At 45.7% G+C, this 27,344-nt stretch overlaps 1 protein-coding gene across 4 annotated transcripts; it reads right to left on the bottom strand.

The window, feature by feature from the left end:
- Positions 1 to 433: 433 nt before the first annotated feature.
- Positions 434 to 27,264, bottom strand: Krz (beta-arrestin protein kurtz). Of its 4 annotated transcripts, none has more exons than XM_076826427.1 (8): positions 27,052 to 27,264; positions 13,150 to 13,363; positions 12,447 to 12,819; positions 12,006 to 12,299; positions 9,210 to 9,353; positions 6,322 to 6,408; positions 6,091 to 6,237; positions 434 to 5,758 (listed from the first exon to the last, which is right to left on the bottom strand). In XM_076826427.1, the coding sequence occupies exons 2-8, from the start codon at positions 13,280 to 13,282 to the stop codon at positions 5,683 to 5,685; spliced, it is 1,254 nt and encodes a 417-aa protein (XP_076682542.1). In that variant the 5' UTR covers positions 13,283 to 13,363; positions 27,052 to 27,264; the 3' UTR covers positions 434 to 5,682. The 4 variants fall into 4 exon arrangements, with proteins under 4 accessions (XP_076682542.1, XP_076682540.1, XP_076682541.1 ...); XM_076826425.1 differs by lacking the exon at positions 27,052 to 27,264 and adding an exon at positions 14,036 to 14,216; XM_076826426.1 differs by lacking the exons at positions 9,210 to 9,353; positions 27,052 to 27,264 and adding exons at positions 10,846 to 10,983; positions 14,036 to 14,197.
- Positions 27,265 to 27,344: the final 80 nt, after the last annotated feature.

Below are 27,344 nucleotides of genomic sequence, written 5' to 3'. Positions count from 1 at the left end.
TTCGATAGCTCAGAACTACGAACTAGCCGTATAAGCGAGCTAATTACAAGGTGTCTGCTGGCTTTACAGTTATCGATTAAAAGCTGACGGCGTGTTGAAGTATGCAGACCGTAATACGAGGCGGCAGGTTCGCAGAAAACTGGATATCAGTAATCCCTTTGGCGCACAGTCAAATACTTGTTGCTCGCGGATGAAAGTAAAGAAGAATAAGTTCAAAGCGGATTAGCCGCAGGTGCGCACACGCTGGTAGTTTAATTATGGTCCATGTTCCTCGGCTACCATCAAAATAAGTTCTGCTTTACTCTCTCGAATAATGCATGAAAATTTATCGGTCATAAACTCTTCTACTTACCGCTAAATACTTGTGAAATGGCGGCAATGGGCCCCTCCCTCGGGAGGGAAGGCTACTGGATATAGGCACAACGAACGCCGGTCCGATATACAGGATTTATTAAATTATTACAAGTATCACTATATGAGAATACACAATTTTTTACATGTACCTACATTATAATATATTACGTATCTCGCTATTTACTCTCTTCTTCCATTTCCTTTCTATACACACTTTTGATAAGATGTTCGCTTCGTTCGTTTCTCCCGCAACACTCCCTTCTCGTAGAAATATGAATTGTTCGGTGGACACGCGTCGTTCTTTTTCCCTTCGTCTCTCCGAACCGTGGCTCGCGGCGAATAAATTAACCCGCTTGAAACTTAATTTACACGCGACAGCGCCGTTCGCCCCGTACATCTGGAAACCTCGCCGTTTCTCGTTTCGCAACAGGATCGCGCGATTTCGCGCCGGAAATCGAGCGCCGCGATCGCATACCTACGCGCACTTGGACATGGACGAAACTGTTCCCCCTTTACCGCGACTCGCGCGTCTAGCTTAGCCAACTATTTTATGCCCCGCTGCGCAAATCTACGCGTCGAACGTGATTAGACAATATACAATTTACCGCGAATACGCGTCCCGTTTATCGTTTAGATTGCCCTCCCCCGAGGAGGTGTTAGACATATCAGTAACATCGACGTGGTTTAATGAATACACTCGATCCGCTTAGACGAGAGAAAGAGCAAAATCTGGAGGATGGCAGAGCGGATCGCTCGATATAAAATGTTCACGGTTCAAGCGTAATGGGTTCGTTCGTGTTACATCGAATTAGCGCAATAATCGACACTACGCGATCGTTAAAACGACACGGTACGGTTGTAAACAGCACCCATTATTGACTTTAGGAAGCAACGCTCGCGTCGCAATTTTTGTGCAGTAGAATGGCCTCTCTTCTGCTCCAGCTTGTACTCGCTCGTTCAAGGTTCACCACAACTCCCCTCTCGATCCACCATCCGAATTTCGTTATTATACAAAAAATATTCGCGCGCACCCGCGCACTTGAATATAAAATATGTTCTCGCGCGTATTGTACAAGCCCGCATTCCTTCTATCCGTTCCCTTTCGTTCCTCTGCGTCGATAAATTTGGGGCTTACCGTCTCTTTCTTTCCACAGAGTCAGAGTGCGTAGGTACACCCTTCTTGCGGACCAATTGCCCTCCTCAGACCCCAAATTTATGAACGCTAACACACTTCTACCTGGAGGTAGTTTAAACGTTAAGTCGACGTCTACAATGAATTCCGTAGGTGGTTGGATCAGTAATTCTTAGAGAATCCTATGTTCGTTGGTGCGCAACATGCACGCTCGTACCTCCCGTTCATCCAGAAGCTTTTTTTGCTCACGAAACATCGAAGAGAGAGATGCTGGCTTTGGTATAATCGATAATCTCTCGTAAATACACTTTGTATATGCTAAATCGATAAAAAATACTATCTTTCCTTGACTCCTGTATATACATGTGCACGTTAAAACGCCAGGAGCACGGTCGACGTTGTCTCTGGCTAAATTCTGTGGTTCAGAATTGAAGAGAACCGAACGGAAGGTTTACAATTCGTTTGGCCTGTCGAATTCACTTTTTCCCCGTTAAGGGGGTATTCTCGTCTAGAAGGTCAATTTTTTGCTCTCCTTTGGGGGCGATGTACAATTAAACCACGAAGTTTTCACCGATGAGCATTATCCACGCGTATTTATTAACACTTGACTTAGTTGTAAACAAAATTTCAGCCATATATAATAATAATAATTAATGGAGATATGAGTCATCCCGTAAAGCGTGTGCAAAAACGAAAAAACCAACAGGATTCTTAATCAGTAAGAGTGTGGCTATATCCAGTAGCAGATTTATGAAAATAAATTAAAAATTGACAAAATGGCGGGACTATGAATTTAAAACTCATCTTTTCCGTGTTTTTTTTTCGTCTTTAAACGGCCTTAAACTTGTGAAAAAAAATATTTCGCCTTGATTCTGCTACCGGCTAGAATTATATGTTTTCTGAAGATGTACGAAAAAGATGGACCAGATTGGCCCACTAGAAGTTGAGATATCGTGTGTACCGTCATGAAAAACACCGTTTTGAGAAAATCCCATATCTCCAATAATTACTATTATATATGATTGAAATTTTTTTTTACAACGTACTGAATTGTTAGTAAGTACGCGTGGATAATGCTTATCGGTAAAAGTTACGTAATTTTTTTTGTAGGCCGTCCCGAAAGAGAAAAGAGGATCTCGTTCCTCTAGACGAGAATACCCCCTTAAGTGGCTACCTACTGTCAGGAGGTAGAAAAAGAATCGATTCTTTGGGAATTTGTTTCCGAAAGTACATGCATATTTTTATGCAATGGTTTTTGTATTCAGATGTATTCAAATATTTAGTTATTGCAAAATTACAACTGATTTTCCGGAAGCTGTTTTCACCAATCTTTCTGAAACTTTGTAGGTTTCTTCTAGACGTACGTGTCTTCTTTTTCTTTCTGGAGACGGTGCGTTCTTAGGACATTACTTTGCTAATTAGTTCTCTTCAGTTTTGAGCCACCCATTCATTCTCTTTGATACATACAATTAGACTAATTGTAAGTTACACTGATCGGCACGCGAAGGTTCCTTTGATTAACGCGTCCGCTCTCGTCATAGTGTCCTCGGGAAAGTATCAATTAATATCAGTAAAATAACGACGAATTGACAACGGCCGCGTTAATCTCTGAATCGTGCTAATACAACATAGAGAGAGAGTGTTCCTAAGTTGCAGACCAGTGACTCATAAAATGCGACAAATAGAAGAAGCAATTATTCCAATTACTTCAATTACTTCAAGGTTTCGGATACAACCCAAACCGTAAAACACACACCTCGCTTTCATCCACTTAGTGTCATGTGAATTAAAAACCTTCGCGACATCGTCAAACTGTTCAACCGCTTACCCCCTATCGTCTAAGACCTAAGACTTGGCTGAAATCGAAATCTTAAAAGTTACCTCGAACTGTTTGCGACTCGTAGTTTCTCTGGATAAAAACACAGTAACATTCAGCGATACTATGATCGAGCGAGATCGAGTCAGATGCCACGATCTGCCGCTTAGAGAATACTTAAATATTTTACGTTTATTCCTAAAGGCATATTTGCATATTACATTAGTCACGTACACCTGGAATGATCCCTTTCTCCCAATTGCGCTTGGAATTATATAGTAAAGTCTTGTTTAGTTCATTATGCGTTATCCCTTGAGAATCGCCATCAAATTGGCGAACACCGAACGTAAATTGTTAGAGGATCCATCGATTTCCGTCTGCGCCCGTCGAGATCTCCTCGAAGAAAGAATTTTCAGTAGTAATCCCAATAATATGGATGGCACTGTCGTACTTCGTTCGGTAAAAAAACGTGATACATAAAAAAGGAATACAAATTCGTAGGATTAGTAACGTGGCGAAGAACCAAATGCTTTCTTGGCCTCGGTATAAACGTGTAAAAGCTAAATCACTGGAATTGATCTAATCCTTGTTTATAACCGTTGCTTAATCCATTGTTAAGCATGTGACGCCAGGTTTACATACATATATCTAGCCATACACAGCTGGGTGGTGTGTGTACATGTACATATATAAATTTTTTATATATAACGTCTAACTGTAAGTAGGATTCGTTGAACTTGTTGCGATGTTTTGCAAAGAAATCCGCAGTGTTCGTTCGATATTCGATGATAGGAAAAAAAAAGAAACATTCTTTAAAACGTGAACTTCGATCGCGTGTAAGACATCGAGGTACGAAGATAAAGATGCAGTAGGTATATCTACGATCAACGCAACACATCTTTCCCACGATTATTCTTATCGATCATTTCTAAACATTCGACACTTCTAGCTGACAGCCGGTGAAGTTGTTTCGCGAATTCTTCACTCGTCCGAAGCTGTAATAAACCGAAATTACAATCGATCCCAATTCGTTTGAAATCCTTGTGTGTTTCATTGTCGTTTCGCGGCCTGTAACGCTGTAAACGTCGGACGCTTCGACGACAGTTCTGGCTGCAAAGCTACGTTAAATGGTAAATAATGCGTTGTTGCGACGTAGGAAAAGAAATGCATTAGGTCTAACCGGATCGCCTCGTAACTCCGCCAAATGATCGAGAGTTATATCCAGGCCGTAGAGCATAGACAGATTCGTTCTTTCGTTCTCTAACTGTAAGCTTACGGATGTAAAAATTGCCTGCAATAAGTCGAATCCTTTAAGACGGTAAAACGAGAAGGAAACGTGCAACGTGTACCTTTCTATCGAGGACAATCGAAAGGTTTGCGACAAAGTAAACTACCATAATTCTACGGAAACAAATAAATTAGTAATAGTCTATATTTCTCTTCTCCGAGCGATCGGCAAACAAGTGTGAGTTCCTTTCGGCTTGGATGAAAACGTAACGCGTGTACCCAAGTCTGTGACTGGGGGGGGGGAGTGATTAATTTTGCGCGAATCAACGTGCAACACTGGCTGCAATTACAATATAGGTAATATTACTGGCCACGTAATTAAAGTAACAGAAACACCTGCCCTGTTTACATTTATAGTCCCGCCGGAGACTCTGCTTCGCACCTATTCTGAATGCGATCTCGCCTGTCCCAGAAAAGATGAGTCCACCCTCTCGTCGCTCGTAATCGATAGAGCTATAATAAATACGTCATTGGCTAAAGTTTTTGGATATCCTCCTTCAACGGCGTGTTCAGTCTTTGATGCCTCGTTTTATTTGTCACGAACAGAATGCGTCAAAGTGCAAGGGCGCCTCGCCAAGGGCGAGCGGCGCGGTTCTCCTGGGACGAGAGCTTTTCCGAGCTTCCGCGACTAAATAGTTATTGTTCTCGTAGTCCGGGACGACTCGAGGTACGTACGATTCGCCTGCTCGGGAGGCGTGCTACTCTTTTGTGCATGAATTAGTACCATTCTAAACGTATGTTGGTCTCGTGTCGGATAGAAATTCGCGATGGACCGGCGACGAATTGCAAACGGACTCCTAGGGGAATGGCTCGGCGAACGACACCGAAGCTCTTTTTCGTGTTGCATCGCGGCGCGCGACTAATTGTAAGCTTCGTTCATCCCGAGTCGAACGGCATTGCGACACGCGCGCACACACAGACGCACACGCACACAGGTGATTCTTCGCGATAGCTTGCGAGGCGAGACAATTATTTCCATCGAATCGAGTATCTTTTATAGAATCAGCTGGCGTACTTTCGTCGGCGATGCGACGCTTTTGAACATTGGACGTTTTGCCGTTTCGTACAAGTGAATGGTGTCGGAACAACTTGGTCAGGCCTCCGTCTCGCCTTTCAGCCTGAGGCGAGCAAAGTCCTCGAAGATTATATCGTCGTCGCCGTCAGCCTCCCTGCAACGGGAAAGACACGGCGCAAATTTAAAAGGGGCTATACCGCATGGTGCCGTTTTTCGGATGCTTCTCGATACGCGGGAATGGGCAAGCGATGATCGCGCGGTGAGCCTGAGGAGATGCGAACTGAATTGTGAGCTACGGACGGCAAGCGGCAAACGCGCTTCCGTTCCGAGAAAACGCTCCAAGCGTTTTTCCCGGTAATATCGGAATAAGAGACTTATTGTGAGTGGTGGGCGCGCGTGAGCGTCGAATGATTTCGTTGAAGCGAGCGAAATGATCCTGACTGACGAGAATAGCTCGAAAGCATTACTCAAATATTGACCACGTACGTGTCCAATTGGATGAGGTTCGTGTCGAGCGGTATTTCGCCGCTGTCTGCTTTTTGCGTCGGACTTGGACGCGCGGTGGGTGGTGCCGGCTCCTCTTCTTCCGGCTTAGGGTGCATCAAGATGAACGGCAGCTCGGCGACTAGTTCACTGTTAACGTGACACGTGAAATTATAAAATCATCTCCTTCCGGCGATGGTACCTACGATTACACGTAATTGCGTTCAGGCTTACCCTGCAAGTGGGCTGAGGCAGAGTTTCACTTTCACTTTGTATTGGACGATAATCCCGAGGTTCTCGCGTTGCGAGGCATCCACCACACTGCGAAACGACATAATTACCATCCACATCTGGCTCCCTTATAAATTAGATTTTCCAAACTGAGCATGCACCAGCAGCGCTACGCGTACTCCCGCCGCAATGGGGAGACGCTTTTTGCTTTTAGCGGACAACAGACATTCTGCACACAGATGATAGGAACAGCAGCGAAAGCGTAAGTCGATCAACACTTGAAAAGGTACTATCGAGATTCGAGGTTGTAGAATTATTGTAGATATAATTAAGGAGATGTGTAACTTTGTAAAATCTCAGAGGAGGAGTTGAAAGCGAACGTAGAGTATAGAGTGGCGGAAGCATGCAGTTCCGTAGCAACAAGTACAAAGCATCCATTGAAACGAGAAGAAGCGGAAGGGTGGGATATGTCGATTCTGGCCAAGCTTGTACGCTTTGGAATTCGTACTATTTGTATGAAGTTCTTGCAAGTGACGAGTACAGGTGAAGGAGGAGTGTCGAACAAATACGAAAAGAATTGGGATCTCGATGCAAGGTGGTAGTTGAAACGGTGTAGATGCTACTGTCGAGAAATAAGCTTTCGATCTGATTGGTACTTTTTCATAAGTAAAAAGACGAAAATGCTTATTAAGGGGAATCTTATTTTTTCGGCTAAAACGTAGCAAAATTTGGGATTTTTTTTTAAAGAAACTAGCGATCCGATTGATCTGCAATTTGGATCATGGTTTTATGCGTCTTTGAAGAAGCTGTGGTTTTTTTATTATTAATTTTTAATCATAAATATAGGAGTTATGCATGATCCACCAACACGCAGTGCAAAATTCCAAATTTCAGATCCATCGAATCGCTAGTATTTTCTACAAAAAATCCAATATTTTCCTGTGTTTTTAGCCCATAGAATAGGAATCCTTCTTAAAGGCATTGCCTGGAACTGAAAAGATATGCAGTAAAATGTACCTACATGTTCAATCGTAATTTAGAGAGGAAACGAGAAAGTATTGTAGGTAACATACAGTTAAAAACCCTTTACAACAGCATTTGTCTTTGAAACAAGTTAGAATTGTTTGATAATCCTCCCATCCACCGCGCTCATCAAATGCAATTCGTTCTCTCTGCCGTATCTCTTCACGGATTAACAGTATTTAGGATTCGTGACAGTGTCGACGCGACGGAACAGAATCGATTCTCTAACGCGCCTCTAACGTTTCAAGCTCGAAAGTTCTTGGAATCTAGAACCCGTAATCGTTCCGACGATGAAACGCATCTGTCTCAGCAGAGTGTAGAAGAAATCGTGTCCAGAAATACATACGCACTAGTGTTCTATCAAGCAGCCAACGTGATGCCTAAAGTTTCCTTTTGTACTCTGTACTAAACGTGCCAATTCGCTACATCGTCAGCCAGCGATATTTCTCAAAAAGAAACGATTGAAAGAATACAGAGCATGGTATAACGCAACACTAGTCTTCACAACTTCTCCCCTGTCATGCCGCAGAATTATGGTGCCCTTGTTATTTCCATAATCGCGTGTAATTACCGTCGGGCGCTGCAGCTTTATTACGCTATCGAAAACAATAACGGGAGTGAACGTTCCTTTTACGAGGATGGGCATTGCCGTTTCGAGCTGCGAATTATTTAATCCGCCTATTAAAAGAAAGAAAGGCGCCATAATTCTGCGAATGTTTCGTAATAAAGTTAGGACTGAGCGAAGCAGTGGAACATCCTGGAGGAACATGAATCCAGATGATGTTCCACAGCTTCATCCAGGTTCTAACGCGTGACAGAGAGTTCTTCCGTTTGACAATGAGAAAAGTCTTGATGAATCTCGTTGCGTGAGAGTAATATCGTAAAACTGTGCGTGTGCTCGAAGAATTTGGTCCGTGATCGATGTGGCCAATGTTTCGAGCTGCAATGCTCACTTTACAATCCCCCGGCGAAGTTAATCCACGAGGCATTGGTTAACAAATAATGAGCATGATTCGGGTTGAGAACGAAGGAAGCCACTAATTCTCGGATTTCCGGCGTCCGAAGGAATGTCGTGTTTTCCACGGAAACTCCAGTGCAGGCCGCTGCTTCGTTCGAACTAGGGATTCGCGGTGATCGCGAAGCTAATAAGAATGCGTGAAATGATCAGCGACAAGCTGGCGTCGAAAGGTCGGCTCCGCTGAACAGCCGATCGATATCACCAAAGTTAGCTCGCGAGTTAGCTACAGGTCCCCTGGCACACGTGACCGCAATTTCGGGCACACGCAGCTTCGCAAACAGAGAAATCGTGATTGCACGCGTGATCAACCGTACAATGTTCATACGAATAGAGAAAGAGAGAAAGAGAGATGATAGATATAGAAAGAGAGAGAGAAAGAGAGAGGAAGAGAGTGAGAGAAACAGAGGCACGTACACACAGAACCGATCGAGAGTTTGGGTGCAGCGCTTCTTATCGGTCGCTCTGAGAGTCACACGTAGGAGCAATATCTTAATCCCAATTTTACGAAGTGACCGTTATCGATTCCGAGGACGATTAACGCCTTTAGGCGTTAAGCTTTTAAAACGTTTGCGCGGGTAATCCCGGAATTGCGCGGGAATCAATCATCGCTGAGGATTGAAACGGAAAGTGCGCGTGGTTGCGATCGAAGTGGCATTTGGACGCGTTGTGCCCGGCGTGATGGAAGTGGAGAGTGTACGAGAGATGGGGCATGCGATGGAAGCGTACGCGTCTGTTTCCCGCGCGAGTACATGCGCCAAAACTTTCGATCGACGGTGTCGATATTCATATGTATGTATATGTATATCCAGGCGTGTAGATGACGTCCATCGACAAGCAGCAGTTTCCTTACAGGGTGCTGGACGCCAGATTGGTGTCCTCGTGTTTGAGCTGGCCGTCGAGGGCTAGCCCCCATTTATTTTTGTTGTTGGCGACAAGCGGTGTCAGAGAGAACACTTTGCTCAGCGTGAAACCTGGCCCCACCGGGCACCCCTCCCTGACAAACACGTAGCAGAAGGGTGAAGGTAAACGTGCCACGGGCCTAATTATCCGGATCTCGGAATCCCGGTTCGCCCGGCTCATCCGATCACCGGAATAAGTACACGTGATATGTATTACGTTCTGCGCATTTTCCTTTGAACCTTTCCATCGTTTTCGTCGCGAGGTCTGCTTTCGGAATAGCGTAGGCTTCTTTGGAAACGACTGCGTAGCATCTATCCGGCCTCTGGCCTTTTCTTTTAGATCAGACATCCAAGTGAGCGAAGCTATTTCTCGGGCGCGTTAATTGAAAATCTTTGAGACTACGTTCGTTACCCGGTAGCTCTGCAGAGCCGCGGGCCGCGCAATAATTGCATTTGAAATTGAAATTTGGTTACGCTGCCACCCGGTGGTTTCTCCAACCATCCGAGGAACATTCCTGCCGACGTGCACTCGGTGTACTGAAATTTTACGGCACGGTCGCTGGCACGAGATGAAAGCGCAAGGAAACGGCAACTAACGCCCCCGCGTGTCCGTTGGACTTCGTCCCCTATCAATTCCTGTCGCATCGTACATATTTGCAATAAATTCTGAGCAAACTGAATTCCGTTCGAGATCTTACTACATCTGACTAGCTTTCACGACAGATCCCACGGTTTGAAATCCCTGCTACGGGAGATTTGCATCGAGCCCGATGTCCCGGTTGAAACAGAGCAATAGTAAACTACTTGACACGGGCTGCGAATATTATAAGTACACCCACGCGTGTGTATGCGTGTATACACGAAACTTCAGCTTGTGCGTCACACTGCAATACAGACTACGGATTCGAACGGGTCCAGGGAGATATAGAGAGAATGAGAGGAGGATAAACCTGGGTGTTTTATCGATCAGCATATCAATCGTGGAAAGACACAAACACGGAGATAATAGAAAATAACGTGAGGGGGGATCGGGCGAGGGGGTTAGAAGGGGGACCAATGATCTTTGTACAGGAAAACAGTAGACCACCACCGACGAAGTTCCATATTCATAAAATGTTCCCAGCAAACAACCACCAAGAAAAATACTGGCATTCCACTTTGGAACGGTGTTCCCATACAATATCGTACTTCGTTTTAGCAATGGTCGTCCGCGAAAACAGCAAACGGGCCTGAATGAATTGCTAGTTTCGCCCCCGGAGCGTAATTCACCTTTCGACTTGCGGCGCGCGTGTCTCACTGTTAAGACAATCGTCCAGATCGAGGGGAAAGGAGGAGAGTCGCAAGAGCTCGGCGAATGTGAATGCAGACCTCTCTTGAAACCCTCGGTAAAAAAAAAAGAACCATGAACAGAGCGAGGTCCATTGGTCTGCGGAATGTACATACGTTGTTGACTATTTTTAAAACAAGTACTGGATCGATGGAAGCAGTGAGAGTTTCGCCTAGGATCATTTGGCCCGTTTCCAGTCTTCGTCTCCGAACGTTTGGCAAAGAAAAAAACAGTACGGCGACCAATGTTTGAGCACTCACATTGTGCTAGATGCAAGATTGGTGTCCTCGTGTTTAAGCTGACCGTCTAGAGCAAGACCTCGCTTGTCTTTATTGTCAGCAAGCGTCGGCCTTAGAGAAAAGACCTTGCTCAGGGTGAATCCTGGCGCTACCCCTATACTGCCAGTGCAATCATCTTATTTTCCTTTTCGTCATTGCACAATATCCTTTCGGCATTTATCGCGCTCTATCATTGTACACCTAGCGTTAATACTAATCGGGACAGTCTCATGTAGTGCGTCACTTTCTTCGGCTGATTTTCCTGCGTACGACTAGTCTACCATCTAGTTCCATACTTTCGCGTGCAATTTAAATTCTTTAAATTCTTTAGGTTCGACTTTAAGGCAGCTAACTGCGAGAGAAACAGGACAAGCGTTCAAATCGATTCTCATTCACCTTCTCATTCCCATTCCCCTTCGCAGAAGACGCCGAAAGAACCGATAGAAAACACGTTCGGGAGCCGATTTGAACGGTTGCCGAATTTGTCGTCGCCCTGCTCGTTCGAGTCGCAGGAACTGGTACAAGGTAGCCGCTGATACAAGTTATTCGATGCAATGCGAATACCCGGGGCGAAGTGAAATTTATCATGGCTCTTTGGAATTTATGTGTTCCTGCGCTAGGGTCGATAGATCTCGAGTGGCCGGTGTCTAGTCACGGAGGAGAATCTATTACTCGTAAATTTTCAGTAGCTGCCACGGGTGTAGGTACATAAAACACTCGTTCAAGGGATATCGACCAATCCAGAAGACAGAATGTCTCGGAGTATTCTATAGACTCCAGGCGCCGCGTTCTCAAAGTAAATGCATGCATATATGTATAATGTATAAGATATAAGATGCCAGGTCAAGTGGAACGAGTCAACCGTGATCAGACACGCGACTCTTGTTCTTCTACCGCGGAAACGTCGCGAGTTCTGAATGTTTTCAGTAGGGAGACGTCGAAAAACTTGTAACTCTTCCGAACGCATGGCAACAAACAATAGCGAAGAGAAATTCGTACGTATCTGTTTGCATGGCTTCTGCCGTATGTAATTGGAAAGACAGTGTGTGGAGTTGATTCGTTGCCATGCATTCGCAATGACTAAATTTCACGTTTTCTACCGTTCGACTGTCTGAAAGAATAACAAATTGAATAATACTCACTCGCTCTCCGCTTCGGCGACCGTGCACTTGTACTGCGCCGTGGAGAACAGACAAATGTCCGCGAATTGCCTCACGGACACTTTGATCTTTTTAACAGACCGGTTGCTATTGTTCGCTATGTGCACGTTCACGGCAATGTTCTCGCCGTGGTGATAGAGTTCCTTGTCGAGGGACGCCTCGAGATACAGCTTGTTCGGCGACATCATGAACTCTTTGCTGACTTCGACAGAGGGCTGCTCGCCTTGCTTCGAGGGCGCGTACATAATCTTTCGTATGGCCAGTCTCACCAGGTCCCTGCAACGCACAATTCACGGCCGTGAATCTTGGCGAACCGAAAGTCTCGTAGGAGGGGAGGAATTCGTTAAAGACGGGAGAATAAGTGCGAGAAGTGTTGGAAAGGCTAGCTAGTAGGGTGCTCTCTTTATCAAGATGCACACGTACCGTTTGTGCGGTTTCTCGTCCTGCGTCACGCCCACGAATGCTTTAAATTCGTAGTCGACGCCGCATGGTTTGCCGGTGTCGCCGGGCGCGGGTTGCAGCGTGACCGACGCGGGGCAATGGGGTGGCAGCTCGAAGTAAAACGGGTACGCGTTGCTGCCCAATTTCCTGATCAGCCTCTCCTGCAACCGCGTGAGTTCCCTCTGCTGGGAGCCAGGTACCACCGGATAGATTTGATCGGCCGCGAGGTAGAGGTCCTTGCGAAACGACAGCCCAAGAACGTCCAGGTCCTCTCTGCCGTACTTGAACACGGCCAGAACATGGCCGAAGACTTTGCGATTCTTCACGTCGTCCGGGTCAATCAGCACGACCCCGTCTGTAACCATTCGACAGCTATCGGTCAGGAGGCTTTAAGCAGCCTTGGCGCTCGAAACGAATTGGTCGCCGAGTAAATCGAGTTTTCCAATTGCTATTCGGAGGTGCGAGGGAGCAGGCTTTCGAACGGCCATTGATTCTTTCGCTTGAATGGATCGTCCCAATGGCACACATACACTCGCTGTCGAGGAGTAACCCTCGACTGATATCGTGCAACGGCCGTTGCGCAACTGCTAGTGCAAGGTCAATCTCATCTTGATCTTTAAACTACCGACACGAGTGATCTAAGGACATCTACACCCCGGTGTTAATTTGCTTCTGCGAATCTTACCGATAGGGTCCACGTGGGTTATGTGATCGACGAAATCTCTTTTCCCAAGGTACACCGTGATCTTTCCATTCAGACTAGACTTCTTGAAGACACGAGTAGCTTGCCGCTTGCTGGCACTGTCCACAGTGTCCATCGCGCAGATGTCGGGCCCAACGATGGCCCTTAACTCATTTGAGTCCTCAGCCTCCGAGCACTCGGATTCTGAACTGTCCCACTGCGCAGAAAGATGAAAGGATTATTGTAAACATTCGGAGAAGTTCTCCCGAGCTTTGCCTGTTCCGCTTCGAATTAATACCAGACTCGTCGGGAGTCGATTTTTAGCGAACAGTGGTCGGCCACTTCTCAACATTTACGTTCCATCATCTCGCACACCACCGGCGTCCACCTCCGCTCGAGGACGCGACTCGCACGCACCGTGAATCGACAAAGCCACTGCATACCGTGACACGTAATGCACGCCGAAAAGGATGTTCACCGTTGTGCTTTGAGGACAGCGCACGTAAAACGGCCTTTTGATCGGCGCACCGTCAAAGAACCGGCCATAGAGAGGCGGAGAAGAAACAGTATGAAAAGGAGACGAGGAGAAGGTCTATGATACGTTTGTTTCGAGGGGAGGGTCCGATCAAAGCTCTGGGGGCACACTATATTTCGCGAAGGGTGTCTTCGAAGATCCGTTTCCGAGAGGCAGCGTTTGACGCGCCGCGCCGCTTGCTTCGTCAAGTGCACGGAGCTGGAACTTTGATTTTCAGTCTTGCAAATTTTCCAGCAAATGCACTTTGCTGACGCAAAGAGTCTAATTGCTCGCGGGAATTCTATAATCGAATTCCAAGACTTTGCGTTTGTTAGACAGTTAAAAGAGGAACCGTAGAGTTTTATAAATTGTCACCTTCGCCATCCTCGATTCACTGCGCTCTATCTCCACGCCCCTCTGTTTCCTATTTTTCTCTTATCCGAGAATTTGCTGCGCTAGCGCGATAAATAATCTAATCGCAAAAGCACGCCCGAGTAATCGTGTTTTAAAGAGCGTTCTTCGTTGAAATCGCCGGATAATCCGATAATAAGAACTTCATTTCGCGAAACGCTGATTTACATTTCGCGAACGTTTAATTAGATTGACACGAACATTCCTCGATCGTTGAGTTCTTAACTTGTCGATGAAAATTTTGAACGCATTAGTTGACCAGGTTTCTTTGGCACAAATGGTCGCATTTTAACGGCGGAATAAATAATGCGCGTTGCGATCCAATTGGCTCCACTTGAAGCAAGAAGAAACACTTTGGCGAATTTAATTTCTTTATTTACTGTAGTACAGTTGACAGGGCACGTATGTGCATTAGGGTGGCTCTTATTTACTCTTGGTGAATTTTTTTCTTAAGATTTTCTTCGCGGCACCCCCCAGAATAGTTCCAAATTATAAAAAGAAAATCTGTGTAAAGTTTGAGCCCGATCGGATAACGGGAAAAGGTGCCGCTGAGCTCTTGAATATTTAAATAATTATTTAACAGCTCACAACGTCGATTTTATATAATATTCTCCAAGCTATTGATTACATCTCTGATGTTTATATCTCCCATATTTTTGCGAGTTTCGGTCCCTAAATTTCAGGAAACATTCGTGACATATCAAATACCGAAAATAAAAATTACAATTTTTTCGCCTTCATAAATAAAAAGTGTTGGAGAAGGATTTAAACTTTCAAAATTTAAAAAATACATTTTTTTTTAGTTTTTCGGACTTTTTTCGAAAACCGTTTGCCGCACGAGAAAAACTAATAGAACATAAAAGATACTCCTTGCCTGGATCCACAATTTTTATTTGACATATTTTTTTACGTAATCAATAACTCGGGGGATATTATACAAAATCGCCTTTGCGAGTTGTTAAATAATTATTTAAATGTTCAAGAGCCCAGGGGCACCTTTTCCCTTATCCGATCGGGCTCAAGATGTACACAGATTTTGTTTTATTATTAGGAACTATTCCGGGGGTGTCGCGAAGAAAATTGAATAGTCGAAAATAAGAGCCACCCTTCTGTACATACACATAGGTACAATAAAACAAATAGAAAACCCGAAGGTCGAAAATGGCCACAGCAAAAGCGCGAGAGCACGAGCGGTTTTCCAGCAACAAAGTGCAATCCTCGCGAGTGTTGAGCACAGACTAAACAGGTCTTGACAAATAGATGTCAATTTCAATCGACGCCCGTGTGATTCTTAATGCGATCTACCGAGCGATTCATGCTCGCTGGAGCGTGCAAACACGCGAGCAGGTTCCATATCGGTTGCGAATAGCGATGGGGCAAAAGGACACTCCGGCGTCTCCGAAAATTCATTTTTCTGACAGACCGAGATCCGTTGCCTCGACTCGCCCAACACAGTAAACGCTCGCCCGCCGAGACACTTTCGGCGCCGCGAAATTGCTGATGCCCTCGCGCAAGCACAAAGCCCTTTCTCGAGCGAGGTACGCGTCGATCTGGAGATGTATCAGCCGTGAAACGCAACCGAGCGGCGTTCGATCGAACATGCATTCCGGAACATGCGAATGATGCAAGCTAGATCAAGAACGATCCAAACATTACAAGCGTACATGTGCATTTAATTTGCTACGTCAGCAAAAGGTAAAAGGAATCAGAGATGCGCGGGTTTCGCAATGTTCCAGTAGAAATCCTGATTCTATGAGGCAGCCGTTTGCGAACGAGAATGTGCAAACTAACAACTCCGGGCAGCGGTTGACGGAAAATTCGCTCGAACGGCAAACACTGAGACAAACGGTCCGAAACGAACGCAATGGATACATTGAAGATCCGACGATAGTTTTCGAGCGACTCGCCGGGGAATTATTACGGCACAATGGCACAATAGATTTAAAGCTGGCTAGGATTAAACGGCTGTCGGTTTGAACGCGTTCTGTAGCACGTGAGCGATATAAAGAGCCATTGCGAGAGCGACCGCACGTTACGTTCCATCCCGTCCCGCTCTGTTCCTGACGCAACGGTTCAGAAAATACTACATACGACGTGGTTTAACATCGACAGCCAGCTCAGGCCAAGTCAGACCCCTCCGTGTAATTCCAGCTTTCCAAGCGACATATTCGCGGAGCCCGGTTTCAGGTAGACAACACAATCGCCTTGGAATAGACATCGTTTCGCGGAATCACGGCGGGAAACGTCGAGACGAAAGTCGCTTCAGTTTTAACGTCGCTGCATAATTGAATAACCCGGAGCTCGTGGCAGAAATTAAATCAGCTGAGAGCGGAACGCGGCGCCCTGCGAAAAACGGTGAAGCTGATAAGCCGCCAAATCGACTCGATTAGCAACGGGGAAAAGAATCGATTTTCACCGTCGCCGGGCGTAGAATGGCACCGGTCGCGAGTAAAATATACTTGAGCGCGAGTCGGGACTTAATCTGCAACGCGGCTGCCTACTCTGTCCCCGTGATTCGCGCAGCTACGTTTGTCCCAATCCGAGCGAACCATGGGAATCCATCCGGCGGAGCGGCATTTCCAACGGATACAGTCGTACGATTTCGTACTAATTACGTCACGACTATCATTTCCAAGCTGATTGTGAGGCGAACTGGTAAATGTGACGGGGCTCGCCGAGCCTCCCAAGCAATCAGCTTCAACATGGCTCACGTGGGAAAACGCACGAGACAGAGCCGCATCAGCGAGAACAGTCTCAAAGCGAAGAAATATTTGGAGAGAAAAATACGGTGATCTCCGCTGAAGCGTTTACCTAATTTACTGCAGCGATAGAAGGCGAATTGGTTCGAGACGGGATGAAAGCGTTCGGAAGATACGGAATTATGTTCGAGGGGATAGGAAAATTGCTGGTTTAATGTTGCAATTTCCTTCGGAAATAGACGCGTTTTCCACGGCTTTGATGCGGCAGAGTTTATACGACGGTTACGGCGACACTTTGTACACGTGCACCGAACGAGGGTGCAGAGGTAATGAACGTCCCACTATACTAAATTGCAAAATTTATTACTTATTATCAGGAACATGCGTGCACTTGCGTGTATCACGCAGCGCGCGGACAGAAGCCGTAGATCGCCACCGGGATCGTTTAAATTGCTCGCAGAGAAAAGCACGGGGAAATGGAAATGCCTGGGGATTGGAACTAGAGGTTCTGATAAATATTAAGTGAGAACGAAGTCGCGGGTGGTGATAAAAAAAAAAAAAAAAATAGAGAGAAGATAAACGGGGAAAAGGGGCTTTGGCTGCATATTCGAAATGCATTAATCCTCTGGTAAATTCATGGAGCACGTTTCGTTACCAGCAGACTTTCATCCCCGGGATTAAGCGGCGGCCATATTTGTTATTTCGCGCGTTTGTTATTATTTTATTAAACTGGAGGAATTCCGAATTGATAACGTGCGTGAGTAAGCGCGGGCATTGCGACGTGATCGATAGCGCACTTATCGATCTGCAGTAATTAAATATCTAGAGCATTTCTCGTAAATATCCAAACTGCTTTAACCTACATTGCTTTGGTAAACTTCATTATTTCCGCGGAGCTTTAACCAACTTTTGTCTCCGTCAATATTTAGTTGCACAATTCCACCGTGAAACGGGTGGCGTTTTGAGTATTCGTGCAGTTAGTAGTAATAAGAAGGTTTGCTCGTACGATACTCTGCCATTTAACGTAATTCTAATTGATCGTCACAACACGATAACCCGAGCAAGATAAGTTTCAACGGCGTCGTACGAAAGACTTAAATCTTTCGCGACAAACCTGACGAGCGCGGGAACGAGGCGCCGCGATAAAATCGTAGACGAGCGCGCCTCCCGTACAAATGAATTATTAAGTCTGTTAATTAGACCGGCTGTATATTAAGTCCGACTCCGGCGATAAAGCGTTTCCGATTCTACGTGAGAAAAGCGATCCAGAAGTCGCGCGGACAACACCGTTTACAATGAAAACGAGTGAAATACTACCTTGCTTTGTTCCCGTGGAATGTAATTGTGTTATCAGTGCCAAGAAAACATATTAAAAAGCGGATTTCCACGGTTGTTGCGCTGTCGGTTTAAAATTGCAGGCGAAAGATCAAGAAAGAACGTCGAGCATTGCAATTGTTTCCCTTGCATTTTCACCCTCACGCTTCCAGATTAAATTCCACCGATCCAATTATACCGAGTCGTAAGTCAGCCAGCTACAAAACTTATGCGGACGTTCTAGAAAAGTTGAACGATCCATTATTTCACGCGACGCTGCGACACGGTATCAATTTCCCTTGCATCGTGCCCCAGTAGCTGTTTTCTTCGCGGAGAAAATTATATATTTCACTATTAAATCGATCGTCGTCCGCGTCGAAGTGACTGGCCGTAATCTGCTTGAAAATTGAAACGTACATATATTTTTGTCCGCCGAGAACGTATCCATCGATCCGGGAAACGTGTCGCGCGATTTAATCGCCCGTTGCACGATCGCGGCTTTTAATCTTCAACGACGCATTTAAGGCCGTAACGAATTCCGAAGAGAACCTTTCGACTGTTTAAAGGTTACCGTCATCGCATTTGCATCGAAAGCCGAACATGTGGCGCACGTTGCGCTTTGATGCAGGTCATGGTTCGCGGCCAAACGATCCTCGTTTAAAAGCTTCGGACAGTCGCTCACCCTTTCCCGGCGACCGGGCGCAAGGGCAGAAAGTTTCCACGTTAGACAATTTGCTTGCAAAGCCTGATAAGCAAGTAGCGACATCGAGTGCTAATCTATGAGAAAGGTTGCACGCTGTTGGATCGATCGTGGCAGTAAACGTCGAAACCGCCGGGCGTATAGTCTCGCAGCTATAGGCAAGATTCCTTCAGATTTCATAATTAGCCTCTACGTGATTCTTTAAAGAATCAACCGGTCCCCGAAAATCCTCGTGGCCGGGCGATCGGTACCCGCGATATTACGGCCACGCGGTGCGCGCGACACGCGATTAAATATCCTCGGTTTCGTATACGCGCGCTGTTTCTTTGTGACGCACGTAGAGCTACGGTTGTTATATTCATAGCGAGAGAGTACTTCCAGGAATCTTAACGGCGGATTTGAACGTTAAACACGCTGCGGCTGGAATACCAGCTCGTTACGTTGAGTTATTTTCGGTGGACTATTAAAATTTTCAGTCGTTGAACGCATTTAGGATCCGCGTCCGAGCGGAGCAACCCGGCACAGAGTCGGACTTGGCTCCGGCGGTGACTCGATCATTCAGCTTTCGAAAGAAAATTTCGGTATCGCAAAGAAGGTCGGCTGGCTCGTTGGAGGACGAAGCGGCAGCGTTTGTGAGCCGGGGATCGATCATAGCCCCTCGAAGAAATTTGATAAACATTCCGCTCCACCCGAGCCCGCCGGAATGTCGTGGGAATCGGGCGTTATTCTTTTTTAAAAATCGGAGGAGGCGCCGGCGGCAGGGGAGCGATATCCGTGAGAACGATTTTTGCAGAGACATGCCGACGATTCCGCGATCGCTCGAAGCCAATTTCTGTGTCACGATCACGATCAATCCGGATGTGCGCGCGGACACGATATGTTCGTCAGTCATCGAATACCTACTAATTCAAGGCCGACCAGTCCGCGGAGCCAGAGGTCCTTGATCGGTTTTGCAACGATCGAGCGTATCCGCGACAGCGAATTCGTGCGCTGCACGATTTTTCGCGGCTTATCGGAACTGATTCGCGACGATTCTATTTACCCGAATCCCTAATATGTACCATCATCAGTTTCTTTGATCGATTTCGCAGGTAGTAAATCGTGCGACATTTATGGAAATCTGTTACAGGGAGGACCCAATTAATTTGGCCTTTTAGAAAAATTTATTTCGCTGCCGCTCGCGTCTCGTGCTCCCAAGACATCGTCGTTTCCTCGGGCGAAAAAGAAATTGGGTTAATTAATGCGATCTCGTGATTCGCTTCACGCGAGACACACACCGCGTGTCTAGCGATCAAAGTTTCCTACGTGACCTACACAACTTACTGCGACTTGTGCAAATTATTCGCGGGCCGCATGAAAAATTGCAACATTGCTCCGTCTGCCTCGCAGAATGATATTATTTACATTGCAAATAGGCAGCGGGGCCGGAGGCACCGACGATTTTCTTATTTTTCTTTTCGTGATTATGGGGAAACTGGGACGAGCAGTATCGGTGAAAGCACAGGGCTATATTTTACGACGTTGCATCGGGGAATGTTATTAAAATTCTACTAATAACCTACCGGTGGGTTGAATGCGCCACGGAAGCAGGCAAATTCTTTACATTATACCACGACGGCCTCGCAGCAGAGACGGATACAATGAAATTTATTTTTTATTCGTTATATTAATTGAGGATTTACTTGTGATCACGCACTCGCTGCACTCGATCCTTCACTTGTCTATTCGCTAAGAAATGAAAAATCAATGTTCAATTCTGATCTAGGTAGTTATTTTAAGCGGGTAGGTTACCCTGAAAATTTTCGAAAATTGGTTTCTAGGATGTTTGCATATTCCGCTAGCTACATCTTTTCTACGTATTTGAAGCGCAACCGGGCCCCGAAAATTTAAAAATTGAAGGAATTACAGTAAAAAATGTACGAGCCTGCACATGAGATCGGATGACGATGTCCAACTTCAAACGTGATTTCACAGAAAGTACGTTTTCCAAAACGGTGGACGTAAAATCTCGAAAATCGCGAACGATTTCAATGGAAATTTACAGGGAGCTGCAGGAAACTATTCCCGTCCATGTATTGCGAGCACATTTGCAATATAAATTAATAATATAAAACTCTGGGGTCACGAAATGTGTCCCAATTCATTATACCTAGCTATTCAAGATAAATGTGACTATTTTTAAAAAAAAATTAAATAATTTTTTTTTATAAAATCAGAATCTAAATTTCGGGCGAAGCCAGGTAGTAAGGCTAGTCCTATATAACCATAAGTTCTTAATTAAGGTATATGAATGTAAAATATAATACCCCAAAAAACATACAGTATCAATAAGTATCATATTAAATTATTTGTTTATATATTTATATATGTGTGTGTGTTATTTATTTGTATTTTATATGTACTTTATATTACCTTGTATTATTTTAATATAATTTTCATTATAATTACTATATTTATGTACTAAATCTCAGTTAACTTAATTATTTTTGTCCCAAATCCCCATTCAAGTGCCGCACTGTGCGCCATAACAAATCAAAAGTCGAGCCTGAACTGAAAAAAACTAGTTTCGCCATTACGTTGATTCGCACGGTCGCGTTATTGTTGGAAGAAGTGTTCGCGAGGGTTGCCGAAGTTTTAATCAAGCACAGATGACATTCATGGGATCGCGAATACGAAAACGTATAGTGGGAAGCTTTCGTGCGTGAAGAATACGCCGTGGATATTACGTTGTTCTTTGCCCGGCGTCGTAAAGTTTTAATGAAAGATCCGAGAAGCGACGATCCCCCATCGCGATTCGAAAGAAACGAGGGGGTGACTTTCATTTTCGCTTGGGTTTCAGCAGAAAGCTACGAGCCTCCGTTATTATCTTGTTTAACGAGAGCGAAATTTCACCAGCCAGGTTTTGTGACACCATCTCGAGGGTGCGCACAGTGGTACGTAATGACATTGTTTTTTCAAATCAGTCTACAGGTCGTAATTTTTCAGTAAACTCGACAATTCTTCTTTTTTAAATTCTACGCAATTAAATTCTCTATCGAGCAGTCCGAATTTTGAATCTCGTTGCCGATTTTTTTATATTTACCGAAATATACAGCACTTTAAGAAGATCAGTATCGATGAAGAATATAATTGCAAAGAATTTAAAAAAAGAATCGTCAAGTTCACTGAAAAATTACGACCTGTAGACTGATTTGAAAAAACAATGTCATTATGCACCACTGTGTTCGGCTAACAAGGAGAGGACACCATGTGGTAGACACCGATTTTGATAAGCCTTGGCACGATGAATCTGTGTCGAAAATAAGTAAATAGGTGTCTGAGCGTTTCAGTCAATAGGCTGTAATAATAGAGATATTTACATGTAAATTATTAAAAATTTAGGGTTTTAGTGGGTAAAAATCCCACACTTCCCTGACACCCGCGGGAGATTTCTTTCTGGAGGCGTCAGGGTTCCTTTTGAAGATGTCTCCACGTTAAAAAAAACTTTATAAATTTTTTTTATAAATTTGTTTTTTAACTTGGGGAAATCTTCAAAAGGCACCCCGACTTCTTCAGAGAGCAATCCCCCGTGGGCGCGAGGGTAGTGTGGGATTTTTACCCATTAAAAGCCCACTATGAAATTCTTAATAATTTCCATGTAAATATCTCCATTATTAAGGCCCATATTTACTTATTTTCGACACAGATCCATCGCGCCAAGGCTCATAAAAATCGGTGTCTACCACATGGTGTCCTCCCCTTGTAACTAACGCTGATCGAAGGAATTAGAGGTGCGAAAGTAATCAGAGTAATTAAGATGGAGTCGATGCGATTAGAAGAACTTTCAGTATCATTGCTGGCATTCCTTAGCTGTTTTATCGCCCGGTACAAACAGCGCGGCGAAACAATCCCGTCTTAATTGCACCGCCTTTCACGATCTTCCGGTGCTATAGAATCTTCCGGTCAGATTGACGATCGCCTTCCGGTCTACTGACTCCTCGAATAAAGCACACCGACCACGGAAACAGGTGGTGGCCTGACAGAGGATGACGAACGGCCGTAAACGTGGCTGAAGTGGCCGCGCGAAAATGTCCGTTTAAATTCAGCGAAAGTCTCGCAGCTAGCGTCCAATTGACCCGCAGTCGGATTACACGGGGGAGAAGCATCAAGATACGAGGGTCTTCTTCGTAGAAATAGATTCCCCGTCGATTATCCGAGAGCCGAAAATAAACGGGGGTTGATCGTCCCGCAATACCGTTCGAGCTGAATAAGCAATTCATAAACCCCCGAGTCGCGATCGATGTTGGCTCCTATCGCCGAAATGCACGGGTCTACGCCTACGACCGTTGCGAAACGGCATTCGAGCCAATGAATGAACCTTATCTCGCAGCTAGTCGTCTTCGGGCAGTGGCGTGATAACAGAACCGCTTCGTTATCTGCCCCAGTTCGCGACGTTCCGCCGACTTCCACCGTGGAACTCTGAGCACGCACATTCCAGCTCTCAGCATCATCCCCCTTCGAAAAATCCTCGGGAACAATCTCGGGAATCACTCCGGTGGATTAATATACCCTGCTATCGGCGAAGCGTGCAATGTTTTCCTCCCAACGAGACTCGAGAGGAGAAGATGCGCGTCGGGCCTTTATTACGGCGCAGAAGGTTTTTTCTCCTAACCGACTAGCATTCCAGAAATGCCTATCAATTAGCGAATGAATCACACGCTTCGCGATGCAGATCGCCGTTTTTCCTGCCCGCGGAGCAGTATCTCGAAATCGACGCGACTCGCGAAGGATATACGGATCGTCGATTACGCATACAATGAATCCTCGATCCCATTGTTTGATCGTGATATCCTCCGCACAGCCTGTCATCGATCACCGATGGAATCAAGGACAGGGGGCATCGCAGAACAGACAGCAAGCCTGCGTTTCCACTCTGTTATGACAAAAGGCGTGATTTCCATGGGAAACGCGAACAGATCTCGGTTAGGTGAGCTCGCGATTAGAAAACTTCGAATAGATCTACAGTCGCATCGGGAAGCAAGTTGACACTCTTTAAAATCGCATAACTTTTTTAAAATTGGTCCAAACGACTTGAGATTTTTTTAGAAGCTAGTGGAATTAGTTCTCTAGGTGGCGTGTTTCGTGGTTTTGAAAAAAAAATCAACTGGTCAGAATAGCGATCAAAATAGTGAAGATCGTTTTTTCAAATTTTTTTCTGGGGCTGTAATGAAATTAAAAAAAAATTGTTTGTGGATTGAAGTAAGTTGTATAGATGCTGAAAATTTCATCTAAATCAGTTAACGTTGCTCTGAGCAAATTTTCAGCATGTATACAACTTACTTCAATCCACAAACGGTTATTTTTTTCATTACAGGCTCAGAATAAAATTTGAAAAAAAAACCCCTTCACTATTTTCATCGCTATTCCGACCAGTTGCAATTTTTTTCAAAACGACGAAACACGTCACCTAGAGAACTAATTCCGCTAGCTTCTAAAAAAAACTCAAGTCGTTTGGACCAATTTTAAAAAAGTTATGCAAATTTAAATAGTAACCAATTTACTTTCCGATGCGACTGTATTCCATGCATCTCTCTGATTACTGGCCAGCACTTCTCGTCGCAAATTGGTGATCCGTGGAGTACTATATTAACGGGTTATCGATTTCGATCGCAGAATCGCTACACTTATCGAAACTGACGCTAGTCGCGACCTTCGAACTCGGATTCAGTCGAATTAGAAACTTTTATGTCGAGTTCCGATCTACACGGCTTCGCTGTGATAAAGAAACTTGTAGCTTGCGCAATGTTTAATAGGTTTCGCTGGTCACGCTGATTAGCAGGCGTGGAACATGATTTCGGTACAGCGATACGTATTTTGGAGCGTAATGTTACAATTTACACGAAGGACGATTTCCTAGCTCGAACAGACCCGCGAAACACGAGTGATTCTTCTGTCGCAGAAGGCAGAGAAATTTTAGCTGAATCCCTCTTTGTAAATGAGAATTTATCCAAGGTAGGTAGTTCATCGGCGGAGCTCGCATAGCGCGGCTTGATTGTGCCGGCGCGATTCAACGGCATGGAATTTCAATGGAATCCGTTGATACCGCGCTGTCATTTGTGAAACTGTATCGGTGGATTCGTGAAAAACCTTCCCCTTGGAATTGATAGCCTGTGAAACAGAAACTACCCGAACTTTGCATCCGATCAAACGCCGCGGTGAAATGGAAAACGGGAGCTGAAAGGCACGGCGATACCTAGGGCCTGCCTGTCGTTTATCGTGAATTCTCTGCGCGTCCATACAGTGCCCAAACATTTCATTTACAATTCGATCGCGCAGATATTACGGGAACCTTTACTCTTCCTCTCCGGGAAATCATTGCTAATGGACGATTATAAATAACCGATGATGCCGATTCAGTGAGAGGAATCAAAGTGTTGTTGCTCGCAGTATTAAATACTTGTTACTAAATGCGACGAAACTAGAAATTTACCAGTGAACGAGTTCCTTTTATTCGCCTGTCCACCAATTCCATTAAATTTCATTCTTAATTCGGATTATCGCGTGTACGCCTAGGAATAACACTGTCTACGTATTTGCGTTTGCACGCGCAGTGGATTAGGAGGAGTGTAATCTTCGTGCGAGTGCCGACGCGATACGTCGACGGGATAATTTGCGTTATCACGGGGTGGGGTGGGGGGGGGGGTCCCTGTGCCGACTGTGACATCAACGGAAACGCAAATATGATCGAGCAATGGAAAAGGATCTCCTCGAAATGGTCGATCGTTGAACAGCGGCGAGAAAGAGAGAAGTGGAGGGGGGATGAAAATAAAGCGTGTGCAACGCAATGGCGTTTCGCGCGAATCCACTGTCGAAATATCGATAAGCGGGCCGGAAGCGTTTTGCGTGCAGAGGCGCATTTAATTTCGCTTGGTTGCTGGGAAATTAGTATGCGATGCGGCGTGCAACGACGCTGTGTCGTTACGTCCGCGTTCGACCACGTCAAATTAAGGGAACGAAATACATATGTAGCCTGGCTAAGGAAATCGACGTAAGCACAGAGCAGCACACACGCAGCGAGCAGCAGCAAACGCGCGCATACAAACCAACACACGCACAGGCTGCTCCCACGGTGTTCGGCCATTTTCCCATGGATTTCGTGCAACCGGTTCCGAAAACGTACCGGGAGCCTTTAATGCGTGAATGGGACTCTGTACGGTCGCGGCCATTCACCTCCCGTGATTTGGCCAGAGGCCTAGCTTTTATTCGTACGCATCCCACCGAGCGGACCAACTTTTTTTCCACGCTACGCGTTCCCGCAGCCGAACGTTTCCTTTCCTTTTGCACCGTTTCCTACCGTTCGTCGCTTCTTTCTTTCCCCCCCCCCTTTACGCGGGACAGTTGGCGGTCGGTCACGCGTTCACGGGACACCCGAGAATTTCCCACAGAAACGTTGGACTGACACGAGAAACAGATCGATCGTACGGCAGTGTCTGTGCATTCGTTTTCGGCTCGCGAGAAGACTCGTCAAAGTAATTTCCCTCGAGGAATGTTGACACACCATCGGTCGCACGTCCGTCACGCTGAACGCGCTAGTTTTTTCGCTCCCCGTGCCCCAGTGCGTGCACGTACCTGTCGCGATGGCACGCGGATTATGAATCAGTTTCGATAATTGCACGACGACGAGAATCGATCGTATTTCGGATGTACTTTAAAGGACACGCTTGCTTGCGTCGACTTCCTACGAGCTCTCGTAAGCGCGTATTCCTAGCACGGCACCAAATTTGGGGGCAACGAGAGGACACAGCAGCGCGGCGCAGAAGTCCGCTTTAAAACCAGACACAAATGTCTTAACCTATATTTTCGAGTTGATGCAAGGAAGGGCCGGGGTCGGACTTTCGATTTCGCGGTTATAGATCTCGCCGCAGGCCGCCGTCGGTGGATACTCACACGACCGACGCGACGGTCGGCTGTGCTTATTCGCGGCGACGGGAAACGTATTCCCAGCTCGACGATTGTTTACAAAGACGGTGAAAGAGGGAGATTCGGTTTTTAAACGCAACGCATCGCTCCTATCCCGGGAATTCTAATGCAATATTTCAGTGGGTTGGCGCATGTGACCGACGGAAATGTGGTGCGATGGTCCGTTCTTCGCGTTTATAAAAATGCTACTTTTTACGAAGAGCTAGACTAGCCGTTCAGTTTAATACGACACCCTCCGGTCGCGCTCTCGCTCCGAGAAGCACGAGCAACGAAAACGTCGTCGCGCGAACGTTGTAGCGAGATCTTACCTAATGTTTCCTGGCGTCGTGGCCCACACCCTTTTCGAGTCTAGGCTAACTGTCACTGGTGACGCCTACGGTCGCACACGAGTCTTCGCCGCGACACGCCGCTTCACGACACCCACTGCTTTGCTCTTATTTACGTGGAAAACGTGAAATCTACAAAGGAGCGAATCGTCAGAAACGTACACTGACTGTGATTACTTCACGAATGCCCCGAGCACGTCACGTATCGAGAAGCCAGCGCCGCAGTGCGAACTGCTCGCACGCTGCCTCCTGCTTCAGAAGCACGTCTAGGGTTT

The sequence above is a fragment of the Andrena cerasifolii genome, chromosome 14 (genome assembly GCF_050908995.1).
Source record: "Andrena cerasifolii isolate SP2316 chromosome 14, iyAndCera1_principal, whole genome shotgun sequence".
Lineage (NCBI taxonomy): Eukaryota > Metazoa > Arthropoda > Insecta > Hymenoptera > Andrenidae > Andrena > Andrena cerasifolii.
Note: the sequence above shows the minus strand (reverse complement) of the source record. Positions and strands in the feature narration are given on the sequence as shown.

What these genes read in the sequence shown, in the direction of transcription:
- Krz (XM_076826425.1), bottom strand. An exon ending in GTCGCCGAAGCGGAGAGCGA is followed by an intron (nt 9,354 to 12,005) that starts GTGAGTATTATT and finishes CGTGTTTGTCAG; the next exon opens with GGAGGGGTGCCCGGTGGGGC. An exon ending in TGCCTCAGCCCACTTGCAGG is followed by an intron (nt 6,238 to 6,321) that starts GTAAGCCTGAAC and finishes TCACGTTAACAG; the next exon opens with TGAACTAGTCGCCGAGCTGC.